The sequence below is a fragment of the Nyctibius grandis genome, chromosome W, assembly GCF_013368605.1.
Source record: "Nyctibius grandis isolate bNycGra1 chromosome W, bNycGra1.pri, whole genome shotgun sequence".
NCBI lineage: Eukaryota > Metazoa > Chordata > Aves > Nyctibiiformes > Nyctibiidae > Nyctibius > Nyctibius grandis.
In genome coordinates this window covers 22,800,600-22,823,148 of record NC_090694.1, presented here as the reverse complement: position 1 = coordinate 22,823,148, position 22,549 = coordinate 22,800,600, and the positions used below count along the sequence as shown (strand labels likewise).

General features: G+C 47.7%; 1 protein-coding gene across 1 annotated transcript in view; it reads left to right on the top strand.

Moving 5' to 3' along the window:
- The window catches only part of LOC137675703 (E3 ubiquitin-protein ligase RNF38-like), a 182,768-nt gene that overhangs the window by 78,158 nt on the left and 82,061 nt on the right, over window positions 1-22,549 (top strand). Inside the window, exon 2 of the mRNA XM_068421896.1 lies at window positions 18,663-18,856. Coding sequence (XP_068277997.1) covers window positions 18,750-18,856 — 107 coding nt within the window. The 5' untranslated portion in view covers window positions 18,663-18,749. The remainder of the gene's footprint in view (window positions 1-18,662; window positions 18,857-22,549) is intronic.

The following is a 22,549-nucleotide window of genomic DNA, read 5'->3' as shown; positions in this document are numbered from 1 at the left end:
CAATGCAGACTAGGATCTGTGTGGCTGGGGAGCAGCCTTGCTGAAAGGGACCTGGTGGGCAATAAGCTGAACATGAGTCAGCAGTGTGCAGCTGCAGCAACAAAGGAAAATCGGATCCTGGGCTGCATTTGCAGGGGCATTACTAGCAGAGATAGAGATGTGATCATCCCACTCTATTCAGTGCTTGTCAGGCCACACGTAGAGTACTGTGTCCAGTTCTGGTTCTCACAATTCAAGAAAGATGTGGAGACTGAAGTAGGTCCGAAGGAGGGCCATGAAGATGATCAAAGGGCTAGAGAACCTGCCCTATGAGGAGAGACTGAAGGAGCTGTGTCTTTTCTCCCTGGAGAAGAGAAGGCTCAGGGGGACCTCATCACAATATTCTAGTACTTAAAGGGTGGCTACAAAGGGGACGGAGGCTCTCTCTTCACAAGAACCACATGGAGAAGACAAGGGACAAGAGGTTCAAGTCGTACTGGGAGAGGTTTCATCTCAATTTAGGAAAGAAATTTTTTACAGTGAGAACAATCATTCACTGAAACAACCTCCCCAGGGATGTGGTAGAGTCCCCCATCACTGGAGGTTTTCAAGATGTGATTGGACAGGGTGCTAGATAATCTCATCTAGGCTCCCTTTCCCACAACAGGTTGGACCAGATGATCTTTTGAGGTCCCTTCCAACCGTGGCTGTTCTATGATTCTATGAAATATTCTACTCAACCTATAGTGTTCAGAAAGTGGAAATCAAACTCCTTTAAAGCTAAAAACCATAAGAGGGACAATAAAATAGGAAGAAAAAGAACATTTGGTAGACTGAGGAAAATTGTGAGAAATTAATAAGTGTAGAGAGGCTTTAAAACATGATAGTCTAAATGTATGTGAAGCAAAAGGCTTCTAACAGGGTTAGAGGGGGCAGTTCAGGAAGACAGTTATTGTAGAGAAGCTCAGTTTTCTCTGTATTGGTAATCTGCAAATGACTGCAAATAATTGGTTTCTTAAACTCACAGAATTACAGAATGGTTAAGGGTTGGAAGGGACCTCTGGAGATCATCTAGTCCAACCCCCTGCCAAGGCAGGTTCACCTAGAGCATGTTGCACAGGGTCGCGTCCAGGCAGGTTTTGAATATCTCCAGAGAAGGAGACTCCACAACCTCCCTGGGCAGACTGTTCCAGTGCTCTGGCACCCTCAAAGGAAAGAAGTTCCTCCTCATAATCAGATGGAACTTCCCATGTTTCAGCTTGTGCCCATCATTGCCCCTTGTCCTGTCACTGGGCACCACTGAGAAGAGTCTGGTCCCCTCCTCTTGACACCCACCCCTAAGGTATTTGTAAGTATTGATAAGATCCCCTCTCAGTCTTCTCTTCTCCAAGCTGAACAGACCCAGCTCCCTCAGCCTCTCCTCATAAGAGAGGTGCTCCAGTCCTCTGATCATCTTTGTAGCCCTTCGCTGGACTCTCTCCAGTAATTCCTTATCTTTCTTGAACTGGGGGGCCCAGAACTGGACACAGTACTCCAGGTGTGGCCTCACCAGGGCCGTGTAGAGGGGCAGGATAATCTCCCTTGACCTGTTGGCCACACTCTTCCTAATGCACCCCAGGATACCATTGGCCTTCCTGGCCACAAGGGCACATTGCTGGCTCATGGTGAACTTGTCCACCAGAACACTCAGGTCCTTCTCTGCAGAGCTGCTCTCCAGTAGATCAGCCCCCAACCTGTAGCAGTGCATGGGGTTATTCCTCCCAAGGTGCAGGACTCTACACTTGCCTTTGTTGAACTTCATGAGGTTCCTCTCCACCCAGCTCTCTAGCCTGTCCAGGTCTTGCTGAATGGCAGCACAGCCTTCTGGTGTATCGGCCACCCCTCCCAGTTTTGTGTCATCAGCAAATTTGCTGAGTGTACACTCTGTTCCTTCATCCAGGTCATTGATGAATAAGTTAAACAGGACCGGGCCCAGTACTGACCCCTGGGGAACACCACTAGCCACAGGCCACCAACTAGACTGAGCACTGCTGATCAAAACCCTCTGGGCTCTGTCGTTCAGCCAGTTCTCGATCCACCTCACTGTGTACTCATCTAAGCCACACTTCTTGAGCTTCCCTATGAGGATGTTATGGGAGACAGTGTCAAAAGCCTTGCTGAAGTCAAGGTAGATAACACCACTGCTCTCCCCTCATCAACCCAGCCAGTCATGTCGTCATAGAAGGCTATCAGATTGGTCAAGCATGATTTCCCCTTGGTGAATCCATGTTGACTACTTCTGATGACCTTCTCCACATGCTTAGAGATGGCATCCAGAATGAGCTGTTCCATCACCTTTCCAGGGATGGAGGTGAGGCTAACCAGCCTGTAGTTGCCTGGGTCCTCCTTCTTACCCTTTTTAAAGACTGGAGTGACATTGGCCTTCCTCCAGTCCTCAGGAACCTCTCCTGTTCCCCATGACCTTTCAAAGATGATAGAGTGTGGCTGAGCAATAACATCTGCCAGTTCCCTCAACACTCGTGGGTGCATCCCATCAGGGCCCATAGATTTGTGGGTGTCCAGTTTGTCTAAGTGATCTCTAACTTGATCCTCCTCAACCAAGGGAAAGTCTTCCTTTCTCCAGACTTTCTCTTGTACCTCCAGGGTCTGGGATTCCTGAGGGCTGGCCTTAGTAGTAAAGGCTGTGGCAAAGGCGGCATTCAGTAACTCTGCCTTCTCTGCATCCTCCATCACCAGGGCACCCTCCTCATTCAGCAGCGGGCCCACATTTTCCCTAGTCTTCCTTTTGCTGCTGATGTACTTGAAGAAGTCCTTCTTGTTGTCCTTGATGTCCCTTGCCAGATTTAATTCCAAGTGGGCCTTGGCCTTCCTTATCGCCTCCCTGCATACTCTGACAACCTTCCTATATTCCTCCCAAGTGGCCTGTCCCTTTTTCCACATTCCGTAGACTTCCTTCTTCCATTTCACTTTTCTCAGAAGCTCTTTGCTCATCCATGTAGGTCTCCTGCCCCCTTTGCTTGATTTCTTACTCATGGGGATGCATTGATCTTGAGCTTGGAGGAAGTGATGCTTGAATATTGACCAGCTCTCATGGACCCCCTTGCCCTCCAGAGCCCTAACCCATGGGATACCCCCAAGGAGGTCCTTGAATGTTGCCGCTTGTCTGCAGCAAGCTCCGTTCGGTTGCTGGCTGGCCTGAGGCTATCCGCACCCCAGGGCCATTGAGCACTGACACCAATGTGAGGATGCAACAAATGGCCTTTATTTAACTGCACAACAGCCTTATATAGTCGTCTTGTCCCGTACGAACTCGCACGATAATGACACATCCTGCTCCTTTCGCCACGCCTACCTTCCGTTACAGCCCGAGATTTTCCGGTCGCCGTACCCTAATCTACCTACATTTCCCCCTCCCCATGCTTCAAGTCATGCGAAGTAAAGCGTATCTCTGATTCTGGAGCCTTGCGTCAAAGCGTAAGCGTAGCTGGCGGATACAACATCCCGAGCCCAGGTTCTCCAGTAAGATTCCCCTGCAACTCCTGGGATGCAAAGCAAAAGCAAGCTAATCATGAGCGCATTGTTCAAAGCTTTTGTTTCACTCAGCAACGGTCGCCGTTCCTCATCTTTCTTGGCGCCCCGCCGCTTTATCAGACTCTCTGTACTGTCATGACTCCTCACGTCTGAAGGTCGAGGCTGGTGCTGTTTCGGCTTCCCCCACAGGTACTCTCAAACCTGGTTCCCTGTGTCTCACAGAGCCCAGTCAGAGAATCCCAGCCTTGGTTACCCATAAATCCTGCTCTCTGTTGTTGAGCCACAAAGGTTGTATTGACCATTCGTTGCACAGTTTTCTGCAAACATGCAAACAAACAGGGTAACACAAGTAGGATAATGCCTATTAAAAACATTCCCATAAGCAGACTCTATCTACAAAACATGCAGTTTACTTCAGAACATACTGTTATTCTCTATTATTCTAGCTGAAAGGAAAATTACTGACAGGAAAGCTGATTCTGTTTAAAGGTAACACAGATCAGGCCTTTTAGAGCCTACTCTACTGCAGGTAAAGCCAACACTAGAGGCAATGTAGGCCCACTGATGAATGAGGTGGGGGTCCTGGAGACAGAGGATAAAAAGAAGGCGGAGTTACTGAATGCCTTCTTTGCCTCTGTCTATACTGTTGGAGGCTGTCCTGAGGAGCCCCGGCCCCCTGAGGCCTCAGAAGAAGTCAGGATAGAGGAGGAATCTGTCTTGGTTGATGAGGGCTGGGTCAGGGACCAATTAAGCAACCTGGACGTCCATAAATCCATGGGTCCTGATGGGATGCACCCGCGGGTGCTGAGGGAGCTGGCGGAAGTCATTGCTAGGCCACTCTCCATCATCTTTGCTAAGTCGTGGGCAACGGGAGAGGTGCCTGAGGACTGGAGGAAAGCGAATGTCACTCCAGTCTTCAAAAAGGGCAAGAAGGAGGACCCGGGTAACTATAGACCAGTCAGCCTCACCTCCATCCCCGGAAAGGTGATGGAGCAACTTGTCCTTGGTGCTGTCTCTAGGCACATCAAGGATAGGGGGATCATTAGGGGCACTCAGCATGGCTTCACCAAGGGGAAGTCTTGCTCAACCAACTTGATAGCCTTTTATGAGGACGTAACCCGGTGGATAGATGATGGTAAAGCTGTGGATGTGGTCTATCTCGATTTCAGTAAAGCGTTTGACACGGTCTCCCACAGCATCCTCGCAGCTAAACTGGGGAAGTGTGGTCTGGATGATCGGGTAGTGAGGTGGATTGTGAACTGGCTGAAGGAAAGAAGCCAGAGAGTAGTGGTCAGCGGGACAGAGTCCAGTTGGAGGTCTGTGTCTAGCGGAGTTCCGCAAGGGTCGGTTCTGGGACCAGTTCTATTCAATATATTCATTAATGACTTGGATGAGGGATTAGAGTGCGCTGTCAGCAAGTTCGCTGATGACACAAAACTGGGAGGAGTGGCTGATGTGCCGGAAGGCTGCGCAGCCATTCAGAGAGACCTGGACAGGCTGGAGAGTTGGGCGGGGAGAAATTTAATGAAATATAACAAGGGCAAGTGTAGAGTCCTGCATCTGGGCAAGAACAACCCCATGTACCAGTACAAGTTGGGGACAGACCTGTTGGAGACCAGCGTAGGGGAAAGGGACCTGGGGGTCCTAGTGGACAACAGGATGACCATGAGCCAGCAGTGTGCCCTTGTGGCCAAGAAGGCCAATGGCATCCTGGGGTGTATTAGAAGGGGTGTGGTCAGCAGGTCGAGAGAGGTTCTCCTCCCCCTCTACTCTGCCCTGGTGAGGCCGCATCTGGAATATTGTGTCCAGTTCTGGGCCCCTCAGTTCAAGAAGGACAGGGAACTGCTAGAGAGAGTCCAGCACAGAGCCACGAAGATGATTAAGGGAGTGGAACATCTCCCTTATGAGGAGAGGCTGAGGGAGCTGGGTCTCTTTAGCTTGGAGAAGAGGAGACTGAGGGGTGACCTCATTAATGTTTATAAATATGTAAAGGGCAAGTGTCAAGAGGATGGAGCCAGGCTCTTCTCAGTGACATCCCTTGACAGGACAAGGGGCAATGGGTGCAAGCTGGAACACAGGAGGTTCCACTTAAATATGAGGAAAAACTTCTTTACGGTGAGGGTGACCGAACACTGGAACAGGCTGCCCAGAGAGGTTGTGGAGTCTCCTTCTCTGGAGACATTCAAAACCCGCCTGGACGCGTTCCTGTGTGATATGGTCTAGGCAATCCTGCCCCGGCAGGGGGATTGGACTAGATGATCTTTCGAGGTCCCTTCCAATCCCTAACATTCTGTGATTCTGTGATTCTGTGATACTCTGAGGCCTACTCTTGCTAAACCGTTGCTAAACCATCCGGTATCAATTTCCCCCTTTGGAAGTAGTTAGATTTATTATCTCACTACTTCCATATACTATTCTCAATGATTGTCTTAACACAACCCACGCAGATCCCTATGATAACTATAATCACAACTACATAAACTATTTCCTCTAATAATGTGGCTAACCATCCTTTTAGAGACAATCCACCTAATTCTTGCAGGATTTTGTTGAGCCAATTATTTCCTGCTGCATCCCTGATTGCCCTGCTGTCTTCTGCTACTCTCTGTCGGATCTCCGGATCTAAATCCCACCTCCACATATGGTTTAATACACTTGATCGGAAACCACCGTACTCCTGTGCCTGTAGAGACAGAAGCATAACCTCGACCCATTAGTAATAGTTCCCCTGGTCCTAACCACTCGTTAGTACCTGGTTCCCTATACCACACTTTGCCTTTGTTTTGCACATAGCTTGCTCCCTGTCGAACTGCCTCCCAATGTATTACAATTGGGGGTCGCTCCTTATCTCCTGCTAAAGTTAAATGGTTAAGTACATAAACAGCTTTTGCAAGTCTCTCAGAAGGTTCAGTTTCCTCTCCCCCTTTTTGTTTTTGCAGAAGCTGTTTCAATGTACTATGAGCACGTTCCACAATCGCCTGACCCGTAGGCGAATGAGGAATCCCGGTGACATGTGTAATACCCCATAGTTTACAAAATTGACGAAAAATTTATGAACAATATGCTGGTCCATTATCAGTCTTAAGTTGTTGTGGAACCCCAAGACTTGTAAAGCAAGCAAGTAAATGTCATTTGACATGACGACCTGTTTCCACAGTTTGTGCTGTTGCCCATATTACGTGTGAAAACATATCAACAGATACATGAACATATTTGAGCCTTCCAAATTCTGCAATGTGAGTAACGTCCATTTGCCACAGTTGCAACGCACTCAATCCTCGAGGATTTACCCCTATTCCAATTCCCATGCCAATTTTCTGACAACTAGGACAAGCACTAACTAATTCACGTGCTTGTGCCATGGTGAGGTGAAATTGTTTCGCTAGCATTTTCGCTGATTGATGAAAGAATTGATGGGATAGGTGTATTTGTTCAAATAAATTTGGTGATATTTGCGTATAGGATACAAGTGTGTCTGCTTTATTATTTCCAATGCTCAAATCTTGATCAAATTGATGACTACGAATGTGGGTGACAAAATAAGGTACCTCTCTGAGGTTTATTGCTTGATGCAACTGTAGCAAAATGGTGTAAAGTCGCATATTTCTTATTGGTCGTATAAAAGCTCTTTCAATTCGATTTACAATGCCTGCTGCATAAAGAGAGTCTGTTACAATATTTACAGGTAAATTCTTCCATTTTACAAAAACCTGATATATCGCAAAAAATTCAAGTGTCTGCAATGAGGCCTCAGTTTGTCCTGAGAATTTACAATGTTTCCATTGTCCATCCTTTTGTCAGGTAATAACTGCTGAATGTGATCGCTTTCCTGCATCAGTAAAAACAGTTAGTCCAGTCACAGGTATCTCTGATCTGATAGGTTTTTCTTCCCAATCCTGTTTGCAAATAAACTGTAGCTTTTTATCTTTTGGCAAATGTGTTAACAATTGTCCAGTAAAGTCCTGTAAGGCCATTTGAAAAAGAGTTGACTGATTTGTTAACCACTGTAGATATTCCTTTCTGATAGGTAAATAGATAGCATCTGAGTCTAGTCCGGTAATGTCTGTAATCCTTTTATGCACTTTGACAAGCAATTGTGCTATTGCTTCCACTCTGGTACAAATTGTTGTTTTAGGATGAAAAACCAAAGAGTCCACTCGAGCATTGCCTTCTGCAATAAACCCAGGCAAATTAGTATGATTTCTTACATGTAAAACATAAAACAATGCAGTTCGGATTTGAATTTCTTGCCACAGAGCTCGCAGCAATTCAAAAACACACTGATTACATATATGCTCTATAACAGATCTATCCAATTGCTTTATAATGCCAACTACATATGCTGAATCAGTAATCAAATTAAAGGGAATGGGAAAATTCTGAAATATTTTTAATACAGCTCGTAATTCTACCACCTGAGGTGAACCCTTTTGTTGTACTACCATAGATTCCCACTTGCCATCAGAATACCAGACAAGGCCCGCCTTGCCTCTGTTCCCAGATCCATCCGTAAAAATGGTAATTCCATCCACAGGAGTGTCTGCGCACCACACTCCTGTGGCAATTGGAAGTTCCACACTCAATTTTATAACAGGATGGGAGGGCAAGTGGTAAACAACCTGTCCCGAGAAATTCTCCATAGCTGTTTGCAAAGCAAAGCTATTAGCCATACACCACTCAAAATATTGAGCTGCAAAATAGGAACGGTTAGTGATGCAGGGATCTCTGGCCACAAGCTCCCGACATCGCATCCGTCCTTTGATGAATAATCTGTGCCAATAGCTCTGTAACGAATCTGATCATTCTGAATTCCATTGACCAATTATTGCATACGGAATTTGCCTATCAAACAAAGTGATAATTTGTATTTCCTGATTCAAATCAATATGATGTACAAATTTGGAATGTAGCCTGCTTTCTATTTCTGTAATCAGTTGCTGTATCTCTGAAGTAGTGTGTCGTGGTGCTGTTAAAGTTGTGTCCCCTGTTAATAATTGGAATAGAGACTGCAATTGTGACGACGTAAGCCCCAAGTACGGCCGCAGCCATAACTTGAGCCTTATGTTCCACAGTACCCACTTTTGCACATGCCTTTATCATAGCATTCAAATCTGTTTTTCCAGGTAAAGCTTCAATGATCTTTTGACAATCAGCATTAGCATTATCCTTGTTTGCCACAGGTCCAAGGCTTGGCAGCCGCACAGGTTAACCCTGCGTGGAAACACCAGTCCTGCGCTCCCTGCGGTTTGGGCTGCGAGTTAACTGCTTAGGCCTGGAACTGGTTGGGAAGATTCATTTGTGTCATCATACAGTTCCCCCCCCCGCGTTCTTTCTCCAGTTTCCCTGTATTCTGCAGCTGGTTGTTATCAGCTGACCTTGAGCATTATACTGAGACCTGCACAGCTTCACAAAATGCCCTAGCTTCCCACAGCAATGACACATCAAAACAGAGTTATCTCTCCCACTCAGCTTCAACTTCTTAAGGCAGTTTTTCTTAAAGTGACCTTCCTGTTCGCATGTATAACAACAATGAACTACCTTAACTGCCGCCACAAAAGTTTTTGCTAAATGCTCCATCTGAAATGTGGTGGTTCCTACTTTCTCACAAGCATCCATTAGCTCAGTTAAGGTGGCATTACTATTTGCCATCCCTGCAACAACTTTTCTGCAGTCCTCACCTGTGTTGTCTTTCGCTAAGTATAGTGGTAATGCTGCTTTTACAATTTTCCAATCTAACAGTTGCCAAATATTTCTTCCTTCAGGACCCGCACCCACAATCACCGGATATGCTTGTGGAATTATAACTCCTTCTAATAACGCATCTCGAATGACCCCTTTCCATTTCACTCCTCCCTCACCTCCCCCCTCTTCCCCTGTATACGCGGGCGGAAGCTGACCCTCTCCCTCACCTCCCACATTACCAGATGGACGCAAACCTCCCCCCCCGCCCTGATCTAAAGGTGGAGTAGGGAGTTGTAAAGGAGGTTGAGGTGGCCCTAATACTTGTCCCGAACACAGAGGGGGGTTTTGGGGGAGACATAGTCACGTGTCCCGAGGCGTTGGCTGTACGATGCTGCTGCAATTCCGTCTTTAATTCTTCCAGTCGTCTACCAAGCTCTGTCATGTCAAGTTCGTGTCCATTTCATGATGGTAACAGTCCTTTAAGTCCTTGTGACTCTGGTACTGCTGACTCCGTAAATGGCGAATCCGGTAAAGGTGGGTACAAAGCAGGTTTACCCTCCTTCTTGTCCTCCTGCTCAGCCTCATCCGTAGAGAGATCAATGAGAGGGAGGGGGTTTCGGAGGGGGTTTCTGCCAAGTCTCCTGTTCAGCGTCTGAATCAATTACTTCAAATCGAGTTTGTGTTTTAGGGCGCACTACCGGTTCTAATGGATCTGTATCTATTTTACTCGCTCCCTGCTCCTCAGCTTTTTTCGGAGCCGTCCGTACCCACGGTGATAAAGGAGCTGCCACTGGTACAGCCACCGGGGCCATGGGAGGTGTTGGTCCCGCAAACAGTGAGGGGGTAGTAGGCGCCTGTGGTCCTAAAGCCATAAAAGCTGTATGTGTGACTTCTCTCTCTGCTTTTATTCCTTTTAACGCTTCACTAACCAGCCTCCATGTAGCAGACAATTTAAAGGCTTCCTTATCACCACTTGACACCGCATTCCAGAGAGAGTCACCAATCTTCTCCCATAAAGGCACTTCAAAGACATCATTAAAGGTTGTAAAATGTCCTTTATCTTTTGCCCAGAACAGTAACTGCTTTAACGCAGCTTCGTCATATTTAATTCCTCTCTCAGAGAGTATATGTTGGAGGAGTTTCACCACTGCCACTTCTGTCTTGGTCAGGGTAGACCCCATGTAAACACGTCCGAGCCGCATCCCATGTCGCCCAGACCTCCCGCGCAGCCCGTAGCAGCCACAAGATAACTCCCCATGTTTTTAATTCTTTGGCAGAACCCGCTGCCATAGCTCGCTCAGCGAGCTGCATCGAGCACCGCTCCCAGGTATTCGGCTGTAAACAATCAGCCGGTCCTGCCACCGCCCCCCTCTTTAATGAGACGGTCCACACACTGGGCTACGTCTTTCGATTTCATAGAAATCTTAAATTCCCCGCCCAGTAACGAAATCACCTTTATCAAGGTTTCCATGGTTCGCGAACCCACTCCAACCGCCTGCGGTCCGCCAGCCCAGCAATCACGTCGGGGTCACCACTTGTTGCCGCTTGTCTGCAGCAAGCTCCGTTCGGTTGCTGGCTGGTCTGAGGCTATCCGCACCCCAGGGCCATTGAGCACTGACACCAATGTGAGGATGCAACAAATGGCGTTTATTTAACTGCATAACAGCCTTATATAGTCATCTTGTCCCGTACAAACTCGCACGATACTTGCACATCCTGCTCCTTTTGCCACGCCTACCTTCCGTTACAGCCCGAGATTTTCCGGTCGCCGTACCCTAATCTACCTACACTTGAAGAGGCCAAAGTCAGCTCTCCTGAAGTCCAGGGTTGTGGTCCTACTTATTGCCCTGCTTCCTCCACGCAGAATCCTGAAGTCCACCATCTCGTGGTCGCTAAAACCCAGGCTGCCCCCAACTTTCACATCTCCAACCAGACCTTCGTTATTTGTTAACACAAGGTCTAGCGGCGCACCTCTCCGCGTTGGCTCCTCCACCACCTGTGTCAAAAAGTTATCGTCAACACTCTGTAGGAACCTCCTGGACTGTGGGTGCCTAGCTATGTTGTCTTTCCAGCAGATATCGGGGTGATTGAAGTCCCCCATGAGAACTAGGGCCTGCGATCACAAGGCTACTTCCAGCTGTCTGTAGAAGGCCTCATCTACTTCCTCTTCCTGATCAGGAGGCCTGTAGTAAACCCCCACACAACAGTGTCACCTGTGTTAGCCTGCCCCTTAATTCTTACCCATAGACTCTCTACTCATTCTTCATCCACCCCTAGGCAGAGCTCGATACATTCCAGTTGCTCTCTCACATAAAGGGCAACTCCACCTCCTCGCCTTGCTGACCTGTCCTTCCTAAAAGGTACGTACCCATCCATGACAGCATTCCAGTCATGCGAGCTATCCCACCATGTCTCTGTAATTGCAATGAGATCATGGCCCTGCGACCTCACATAGATCTCCAGTTCTTCCCGTTTATTCCCCATGCTGCATGCATTGGTATACAAGCATTTCAGAGAGGTAGCCAAGCATGCAGGTTTCCCAGGAGAGGCGCAAGAAGATCCGTGATATCTATACATACCCTTGAGGCGGTTGGCCTTCTTGTTCCTATCTTGGGAAGCAGTTAAGGAACCTTTCTCTCTGCTCTGACTGGCCTGGCTTATTCCCCCAATAGAGGCAATGGCATGAGCATTACCACTCTGGACCCCACCCCCTAAGTCCTTCAGTTTAAAGCCCGCCTCACCAAGTTGGCCAGCCTGCTGCCAAAGATTCCCTTGCCTCTTTTAGACAGGTGGATCCCATCCCTCCCTAACAGGTTATAGTTGTCAAAGAGTGTCCCATTGTCATAAAAGCCAAAACCCTCACAATAGCACCAACCACGAAGCCAAGAGTTGATTTCCATTATACGTCTATTTATGGTTGCCCCCTTTCCTCTGATGGGTAAAATGGAGGAGAAGATAACTTGGGCACCAATATTCTTTACTTGCACCCCCAGGGCTTTGTAGTCTTCCTTGATCCTACCCAGGTTCCGGCTCATGGTGTCATTCATGCCCACATGAAAGAGAAGCAGAGGATAGTAGTCCGATCTGACAGCTGACAGCAGCGGCAGCAGCGACAGCGACTTGAGGTTAGTGCGGGGGCGAGGGCGGCATCGGGCTGTAACCGGGCGGTTTTCGTACTCTTGACCCCCCTGGAGCATCAGCCCCGAGCTGCTTCCCCCCCACCCCGGACCCGGAGGTTCCTGGCAACGAATCAGGAGAGGAGGGGGCTGGAGGCACCGCGGGCGATTTAAACACACCACCCCCTGTTGATTGGGGGTGGTGATTGATTGGGTGATAAAAAGCCTCCTGGAGGGCAGGGACTAGTCCCTACCCAGAAGGGAGAGGGAGACTCAGCTGTGACTGGGTGTGTCCCAGGGCAGGGGAGGCCATAGCAGTTTGCAGCTCGTTGGGGAGGGCTCTGACTCCCTCCCAGTGCACAAGGCGAGGAAGGTGCCAAGGAGCTGTGAACCAGGGGTGTCACCAGCAGGTATTTCCCAGTTCAGTGAAAGAACAATGGTATCTACCCGGCGGAAGAAGACCAAAATGGATGTGAGAACCCAGACAGAGCTCCCACGGAAGGAGGCGATGGTGCAGGTTGCCGGCTGCAGGGAATGCTACAGCGTCTCTGTGGTGTCAGGGGGCTGTGTGCACTGTGAGCAGGTAGATGATCTGCTCGGCCGAGCGGCACAGCTGCAAAGCCAGGTTGAAAGGCTTCAAGCCTAAGTAGAAAGGCTTAGGAGCATTAGGGAGGCTGAAATGGAGATAGACTGGTGGAGCCAGGCTCTGCCCTCCCTGCAACAAAAATGGGAGCACCTGCCGGAGAGCTCCCAGGATCGAGGGACCCCTGTACTCTGCCCCTCTCAGGTGGAAAACAATAACTTAGAGGAGAGGAGTGAGTGGAGGCAAGTTTATGGCTGTGGCAAAAGGCGAGTGCCCTCCTTGCCTACCTCGCCTCCACAGGTGCCTCTGAGAAATAGATATGAAGCCCTAGTGGAATACAGCCGGTCCAATGGGGATGTGGTGGAGAGGCAACCTATATCAGAGGTCCCACCACAGTCAGAAAAACCTGACAGGCGTATAGCTACCTCCTCCACAAGGAAGAAGAGAAGAGTTTTAGTGGTTGGAGACTCCTTCCTAAAGGGATCTGAGGGCCCAATATGCAGAGCTGACCCCCATCACAGGGAGGTCTGCAGCCTGCCTGGAGCCCGAATCAGGGATATCACCAGGAAACTCCCCAACCTGGTGAAGGCCACAGACTACTACCCCCTGCTGATCTTCCAGACAGGTGGGGAAGAAGCTGCATCCCGTAGTCTGAGGGGGATGAAGAAAGACTACAAGGCCCTAGGACGGTTGGTGAAAGAGTCTGGGGCACAAGTTGTTTTCTCCTCCCTCCTTCCATTTTCAGGTGATGACGTGGGATGGAATAGTAGGATTCTCTCTATTAATGCCTGGCTACGAGACTGGTGCTACAGGCAGGGCTTTGGGTTCTTTGATAATGGCTGATTTTATAAGACATCAGGCATGACTGTAATACATGGAAAAGGTTTATTAGCAGGGCTCATTCGGAGAGCTTTAAACTAGATTCGAAGGGGGATGGGGTAGTAGCTGGGCTTGCACCACTGGGGCAACGCTCTAGTGTTGAGGTAGACCAGGAGGCCTCCCATCCCCCTAGGGTGAAATCGGTGTGCTCAGCTCGCTCCCTGAAATGCCTGTACACCAATGCACGCAGCATGGGGAATAAACAGGAGGAGTTGGAAATCCGTGTTCGGTCGGGGGGCTATGATTTAGTAGCAATCACAGAGACTTGGTGGGACACCTCGCATGACTGGAATGTGGTCATGGATGGCTATGTCCTGTTCAGGAAAGACAGGCCACTAAGGAGAGGTGGTGGAGTTGCTCTTTATGTGAGTGAGCAGCTAGAATGTATTGAGTTCTGTCCAGGGGCGGATCAGGAGCGAGTTGAGAGTTTGTGGGTGCGAATTAAGGGGCAGGCTGGCAGGGGTGATACTGTTGTGGGTGTCTATTACAGGCCACCAGATCAGGATGAGGAGGGTGATGAGGCCTTCTACAGGCAGCTGAGAGCAGTCTCACAATTACAGGGCCTGGTTGTCATGGGGGATTTCAACTACCCTGATATTTGCTGGGAGGCCTACTCAGCCAGCCATCCTCAGTCCAGGAGGTTCCTCCAGTGCATTGATGATAACTTTCTGATGCAAATGGTGGATGAGCCAACTAGGAGAGGAGCGCTGCTGGATCTTATCCTCACTAACAAGGAGGGTCTGGTTGAAGAGGTGAAGGTTGAGGGCAGCCTTGGTTGTAGTGACCATGAGATGGTAGAGTTCAGGATCTCATGTGGCAGGAACAGAATAGCTAGCAGAATCACAACCCTGGACTTCAGGAGGGCCAACTTTGGCCTTTTCAAGCAATTGCTAGGGGAAATCCCATGGGACAGGGTACTAGAAGGTAAGGGGGCCCAAGATAGTTGGTTAGCATTCAAGGACTGCTTCTTCCGAGCTCAAGATCAGAGCATCCCAGCAGGTAGGAAGTCAAGGAAGGGTACCAGGAGACCTGCATGGTTAAACAGGGAACTGCTGGGCAAACTCAAGTGGAAGAAGAGGGTGTACAGATCATGGAAGGAGGGGCTGGCCACTTGGGAGGAATATAAGTCTGTTGTCAGAGGATGTAGGGAGGCAATTAGGAAAGCTAAGGCCTCCTTGGAATTAAACCTTGCAAGAGAGGTCAAGGACAACAGAAAGGGCTTCTTCAAATACATTGCAGGTAAAGCCAACACTAGAGGCAATGTAGGCCCACTGATGAATGAGGTGGGGGTCCTGGAGACAGAGGATAAAAAGAAGGCAGAGTTACTGAATGCCTTCTTTGCCTCTGTCTATACTGCTGGAGGCTGTCCTGAGGAGCCCCGGACCTCTGAGGCCCCAGAAGAAGTCAGGATAGAGGAGGAATCTGTCTTGGTAGATGAGGGCTGGGTCAGGGACCAATTAAGCAATCTGGACGTCCATAAATCCATGGGTCCTGATGGGATGCACCCACGGGTGCTGAGGGAGCTGGCGGAAGTCATTGCTAGGCCACTCTCCATCATCTTTGCTAAGTCGTGGGCAACGGGAGAGGTGCCTGAGGACTGGAGGAAAGCGAATGTCACTCCAGTCTTCAAAAAGGGCAAGAAGGAGGACCCGGGTAACTATAGACCGGTCAGCCTCACCTCCATCCCCGGAAAGGTGATGGAACAACTTGTCCTTGGTGCTGTCTCTAGGCACATCAAGGATAGGGGGATCATTAGGGGCACTCAACATGGCTTCACCAAGGGGAAGTCATGCTTAACCAACTTGATAGCCTTTTATGAGGACGTAACCCGGTGGATAGATGATGGTAAAGCTGTGGATGTGGTCTATCTCGATTTCAGTAAAGCGTTTGACACGGTCTCCCACAGCATCCTCACAGCTAAGCTGAGGAAGTGTGGTCTGGATGATCGGGTAGTGAGGTGGATTGTGAACTGGCTGAAGGAAAGAAGCCAGAGAGTGGTGGTCAATGGGACAGAGTCCAGTTGGAGGCCTGTGTCTAGCGGAGTCCCTCAAGGGTCGGTACTGGGACCAGTTCTATTCAATATATTCATTAATGACTTGGATGAGGGAATAGAGTGCGCTGTCAGCAAGTTCGCTGATGACACAAAACTGGGAGGAGTGGCTGACACAACGGAAGGCTGCGCAGCCATTCAGAGAGACCTGGACAGGCTGGAGAGTTGGGCGGGGAGAAATTTAATGAAAGATAACAAGGGCAAGTGTAGAGTCCTGCATCTTGGCAAGAACAACCCCAGGTATGAGTACAAGTTGGGGGCAGACCTGTTGGAGACCAGTGCAGGGGAAAGGGACCTGGGGGTCCTAGTGGACAACAGGATGACCATGAGCCAGCAGTGTGCCCTTGTGGCCAAGAAGGCCAATGGCATCCTGGGGTGTATTAGAAGGGGTGTGGTTAGCAGGTCAAGAGAGGTTCTCCTCCCCCTCTACTCTGCCCTGGTGAGGCCGCATCTGGAATATTGTGTCCAGTTCTGGGCCCCTCAGTTCAAGAAGGACAGGGAACTGCTAGAGAGAGTCCAGCACAGAGCCACAAAGATGATTAAGGGGGTGGAACATCTCCCTTATGAGGAGAGGCTGAGGGAGCTGGGTCTCTTTAGCTTAGAGAAGAGGAGACTGAGGGGTGACCTCATTAATGTTTATAAATATGTAAAGGGCAAGTGTCAAGAGGATGGAGCCAGGCTCTTCTCAGTGACATCCCTTGACAGGACAAGGGGCAATGGGTGCAAGCTGGAACACAGGAGGTTCCACATAAATATGAGGAAAAACTTCTTTACGGTGAGGGTGACCGAACACTGGAACAGGCTGCCCAGAGAGGTTGTGGAGTCTCCTTCTCTGGAGACATTCAAAACCCGCCTGGACGCGTTCCTGTGTGATATGGTCTAGGCAATCCTGCTCCGGCAGGGGAATTGGACTAGATGATCTTTCGAGGTCCCTTCCAATCCCTAACATTCTGTGATTCTGTGATCTCTTAACAAGTTGTGGCACCCTCTCAGCAATATCTTGCACCTTAGCACCTGGAAGGCAGCATACCTCTCGTGATTCTCTGTCAGGTCGGCAGATGTGTGCCTCAGTGCCCTTCAACAGAGAGTCACCCACCACGAGCACTCGTCGTTTCTTTTTATGGTATCCACTGTCTGCTGCTGGTACAGTTACACCTTGTGGATCTTGCTCATGGGTATCTATAGCTGTTAAAGCTTCATACATGTTTTTGGTTGTGATACTGGAGGGTGGAGACTGAGGCAGAGTCTTGCTTTTGTGGGTCACCAGGGTCCAAGGAGCCTCTTTCTTAGTGCTGTCTTCTAAGGGGGCATGGTGCTGATACCACCTATCTATCTCTGCCTCAGCTCCTCTAATACTGCACAGCCTTCTAACTGTTTCCTTCAACTCAGCCACTTCACATAACAGATCATCAACCCATGCACACCTTAAGCAGATACTTACCTTTTCACCAGGGGAAGGGTTGGGGCACTCGTTGCAGCCTACCACCTGTACTGAAGTCTCTTTCCTTACTGGCTCCATCTGGGTGAAAGCATCAGACTTCCCAGGGGCCTTCTCTGCAGAAACGCTGGTTTTGGCTCTGAGGTGAGTGCACACCATTATGGCAGAGGCCTGAAGCACTTGCCTGGGATGTGGACCTACAGGCGGTTTGCAGGGCCCTTCCTGCTCGCCCTGCCCGCGCGAAGTTCCGTGCCGCGAAGTGCTGTGCCGTGCCGTGCCCCGCCCCGCCCTTGTTTGCCCTCTTCGGGTTGCTCGTGCTCCCCAGGGGCCCTTCAAATCTTCCCGCGGTGCTTCCGTCTACGCCCCTTCCTCGCCTGATTCATTGCTGGGAACTTCTGGGTCCAGATAGGACTCGGGGCTGCTGCTCGGGTGGCCCTGGGTACGGAAACCCCTCGGTACAGCCTGATCTCTCCCTCACCTCGGACTCCCCTCAGTTGCTGTCGCTGCTGCCGTCTCATCACATCATATCTCTTAACTGAAATTATTATGGTGAAGAAGAAGAGAGGTCTAGCTAACCATTTTAAGCAAGGGCAAGCAGTGAAAAGAAGAGGTAACTATTTCTATTCAGGACCAAATGTAAACTTGGAGGTGAATGGTTTTCATATCACTAACGCTGACAACAGTAGGAGCTACCTAGTCCCAGTAGAACTTCAGTAAAATACACAAACTTAAACCAAGTTTTTCATGGTGGTTTTTTGATCACATTGTCTTTACCTGTTAATTACTAGTACTGCACTAGCAAGTTAAAAGATGAGGCACCTCTGTGCTGGGATAGCAGGGCTGATTTGTACTCCAGACATTTTAAAATGTTTTTTCAGCTATGTAAGCATGCACCTAGTAGGAATGGAGTGCATATGCTGAACTAGAGCTCTATATGGCATCTATTTAGTGGCAAATATGAATCCCAATGGAGTGAAATCTGTGCTTATCTTTACCAAAAAGGTCTTTGGATCACTCATTTATGTGTTTATATCTTAAATCTGTATGGGGGGGGGTAGTGCCTGTGTTGAATATTATAACAAAATAGGACCTACCTATTTCTCCTGAAGTAAACATTTACTCCTTTTTCTGATATAACTTCTGTGGTTGCCTTAGCATTAGTATTTAAAATATCTTGATGTTGCTTAAATATGCTTTAGTAAAAATACCCATGTTGGCAATTAAGTGTTTGCATTTATGAAGGCAGTAGGTTCTACAACTAATTATAGTTGTTTAACTTTATGGTGTTTTGATCTAGTCTGTTAAGTCTCCCTCTCTAATGCTAGCTGAAGTAAATAATATTGGAGTTTCAATATGGGAAACAAAACACTCAGCTGAGGTTTTTCTTTGTCTACATTGGCACAGAGTGAAGATAGTTCAAGTCCCAAGAGACAACGCCTTTCCCATTCAGTCTTTGACTATACAGTAGCATCACCAACTGTATCACCACCAATGCGACCGTGGGAGATGGCATCAAATAGGCAGCCTCCTTTGGCTCGGTCCAACCAACATCACTTCTCCAGGGAACGCTGCAGCACACCTGCACGAAGTAGGAGGAGGTAAGCAAGCTATTTAGGTTAGGGACCAGTTTCTTATTCTCTCTATTGTCAACTCAGGGGAAGCCTATCTAAGGCAACACTGAATAGTATTTATTATGAGATAAATATTCTAATGCTTCTTTTGACTTATTTTTGACTAAATTATAATAAGTGCAACAGAAAAATCTATTGAAAGTAATTTAAGTTCTTACATCTTCCAATAATTTGTAAGAGTAGAGAGAAATTGGAGAAGAGAATGCTTAGTAAAATTTTTTGTTATGAGCTGGCTTCTTTCTCTCATTCTATACTGGAGAAATAAGTGTTTAAAAAAATGGGAAGGGGGGAATTGTGGTGGGTTGACCTTGGCTAGCTGCCAGGTGCCCATCTGTTGCATTTTAACCCCAGTTGGCAGCTAAACACCACACAGCCACTCACTCATTCTCACACGGACATGGAGAGACGTGCGCACACACAGATGCCAAGGAAGAGAGATCAAGAGATGCACGTGCACACAGAGATGCACAGGTGGAGAGACAGAGGGACATGTGCGAAGAGAGATGCAGAAGAAGAACAGCATTGACACGTGCGCACACAGACACAGAGATGCTTCTGCACACAGATGCAGAGGAAGAGATGTTAAAGAAAATTGGCAGAGTCCGGGTCTCTAGGTTTGCTGATTCTTTATTGAAGCAACTCAGACTTGGTCCACCACCTGACTCAAATTCACTATCAGTTTATATAGAAACTAATAAGTAATTACATCACAAACTTCTCACAAGCTTTTGTTAAAAATCCACTAACTATTTCAATTCCTCTTTGTTCCTTCGTCAAGAGTCCACAAAAGTCCATTGTCAGGAGTCCACAAAAGTCCATTCTTTGCTTAGCTGATCTTTATGTTCTGGTTCCACTCTGGCTCCCGTCAACACCCCATCCTTAATGTTCTTGCTGTAATCAGCATCCCGTCTTGATCCAGGTTGACCAGAGTCTGGTTTCCACTGCCAGCGTCTCCTAAGTATTAACCTAAAATAGCTAAAGTCTATTTAGAACCTTATTTCTATTAATGCTTATTTCTGAGTGTCCTGTATTTCTTTTAAGGTAAAGAAAAGGTTAACCATGCATCCCTTTTAATAAAATCATCAGAAGGTAATACTTTTAGGCCTACCCTGCTTAGCTACTCATTAAGCTTTGATGATTTGTTCAGTCATGGGTCAGGCTTACACAAGGAGCTCTGAGAACAATATTCATGGATTGTGAAAGCCCACCTGTGTTTGTCAGATAGACTTATATTTATTATTCTATTCTTAATTCTTTTTCACCTCTATTGATTTTTATCTGCTTAATTCATGAGAACTTCTATAACAATTTATGTGAAAATTTCTACAACAGAGAGACGTGCACACACTGACAGTTGTGCCAATTAAACAGAGTAGGATAAATGAGAAATAGAATAAATCTGAAAATACCCTCCCCCCACCTCTCCCTTCTTCCCAGGCTCAACTTCACTCCTACTCTTCTGCCTCTTCCCCTGGAGTGGCACAGGGGTATGGGGAATGGGAGTTGTGGTCAGTTCATAATGCTTTGTGTCTGCCACTCCCTCCTCATCATGCTCTTCCCCTGCTCCAGCATGGGCTCCCTCCCATGGGAGACAGTCCTTCATTAACTTCTCCAATGTGGGTTGCAGCGGAATCCCTGCTCCAGCGCCTGGAGAACCTCCTTCCCCCTCCTTCTTCACTAACCTTGGTGTCTGCAGGGTTCTTTCTCTCTTTTTTGAAGACATTCTCTTTTGTTCTGCTTTTTTATTTTAATCTGTAGAAGATGCTGTCCCAATTTGATTGTCCTTTGATTCAGAAGTTTTTTGTATTGTAAGCACAACAGGTGCATGTGTGGAACCAAAAAGTACAACTCCATTTTCTTTCTACCAGTCACTGGAAAGTGGGGACTTACATCCCTTTGCTATGCTATGCTGCATTTTCTACTTGTTTATTGTCCTGGTTTTGTGGGGATAAAATTTATAGAATCAAGTTTCTGTTACATTTTGTTTCAGTTTGTGGCCAGCTGTGGTATGGTGATCAAGGCCATTAGCAGTTAAATCCAGGGCAGCTGACCCAGGCTGGCCCACAGGTGTATTCTATAACATTAATGTCAGGTTCCTTATAAAAGGGAAAGCTTGCTGGGAAGGGGTGGGGTTGTTTTTTTTTTTTTGTTATGCTCTTTTTCCCCTCCCCCCTTTCTCCTTCTCAACAATTGCTTTCTGTGGAGTGACTTGCCACCACTCTGTGGGCTAAGTATAGTTTTGTGTGTTTTGTATTAGCATTGATATTGGTTTGCTATTAAATTTTATTAAATCTGTTTAAAATTTAACCCACGAGTTTAACCTTTTCCCAATTCCCTTTCTCTGTTGGGGAAGGGACATTGGGTGATAGAACAACTGCTTATTCTTTAGCCCCGGGTGCAGGCTAAACGAAGATATATGTCCTTTCTTTTTTGCCATAATAGTAATTTCAGTTCAAAAGAGTAAGGGCATTCAAAAAGTTGCTGCTTCAAAAAAATTGCCTTAGAAAATGCTCACATCAATGCCCTTTAGTTATGGACAGTTGTGATGACTGTTCCTGCCTAAAGATCTGTCACGGTTTAAAGCTGAGCTGGCTATTAAACTGGTGGCAGATGCTCTCTATTAACCCTCCTTCCCCGCCCCCCCCCAAAAGAAAGGAAAAGGGAAAAGGGAGAGAGACTTATGGGTTGGAAAGTTAAAACAGTTTTAATGAACTATAATAATGAAAAAGCATATAATACTGGAAATAATTAAATATATACAAATGTATATACAAAACCAAGATCGAGCTCCCTCGAGGTCAGTCATGTCACCACCAGCACTGCAGGACAGGCTCCGGGAAGGCCCAGGCTGGGCCCAGCGACAGATGGGAACGGGATTCAGAGATGCACGGATCAGGATCGGGAGCAGCAGGAAAACAGACAGAGTCCTCTTTGGACACCGGCCATAGCAGAAAAGGGCGAGACCCTCGTGATCCCCTTGCTTTATACTGAGAATGACGTGTATGGGATGGAATACCTTCGTTGGTCAATTTTGGGTCACCTGCCCTGCCCACTCCTCCCTGGAGGTGCGACCCTCCTGTGGCTCTTCACCCGTAATCAGTGAGGAATTTAGCAGTGACCTTGGTTTCTCTAAGAATAAGTACAGCAAGAGCCTTTCTGCATAACATCCCTACCGGTGCCTCAGCGATAACTACAAACTTCAAGCGTTATCAGTCCTAGAAGCAGACACTGTCTGCAAAACATGCAGTTAGTTTCAGAAAGTGCAGTTACTTAGAAGAGACTTAGCTGAAAGTAAAAATCACTGAAAGGAAAATTGGTTCTGTTTTAGACCAAACCAGGACATTCCACCCCTTATTCCATACCATTCACATAATACTGCGATCACTACTGCTTTTTCATTCTCAAATATATACAGATATCACTAGTTTATGATTCATTTCTCTATACAAACAGTTCGTTAAGTTCATTTAGTTCATGATTGCAGGTTTCCATCTGGCATAGCAGTCTCTCAGGGCAGGAGAGATGGTATGAGTTTTGTCACGGTTCATGCCCACAGGTTGCAGGTTAAAGATGTCAGTCTCAAGGAGGTTACTGGACGCCACTTGATAAAGCTAGTTCCAGTCTCATCACCACTGCATTAACCTGAAAGACACTTATTGA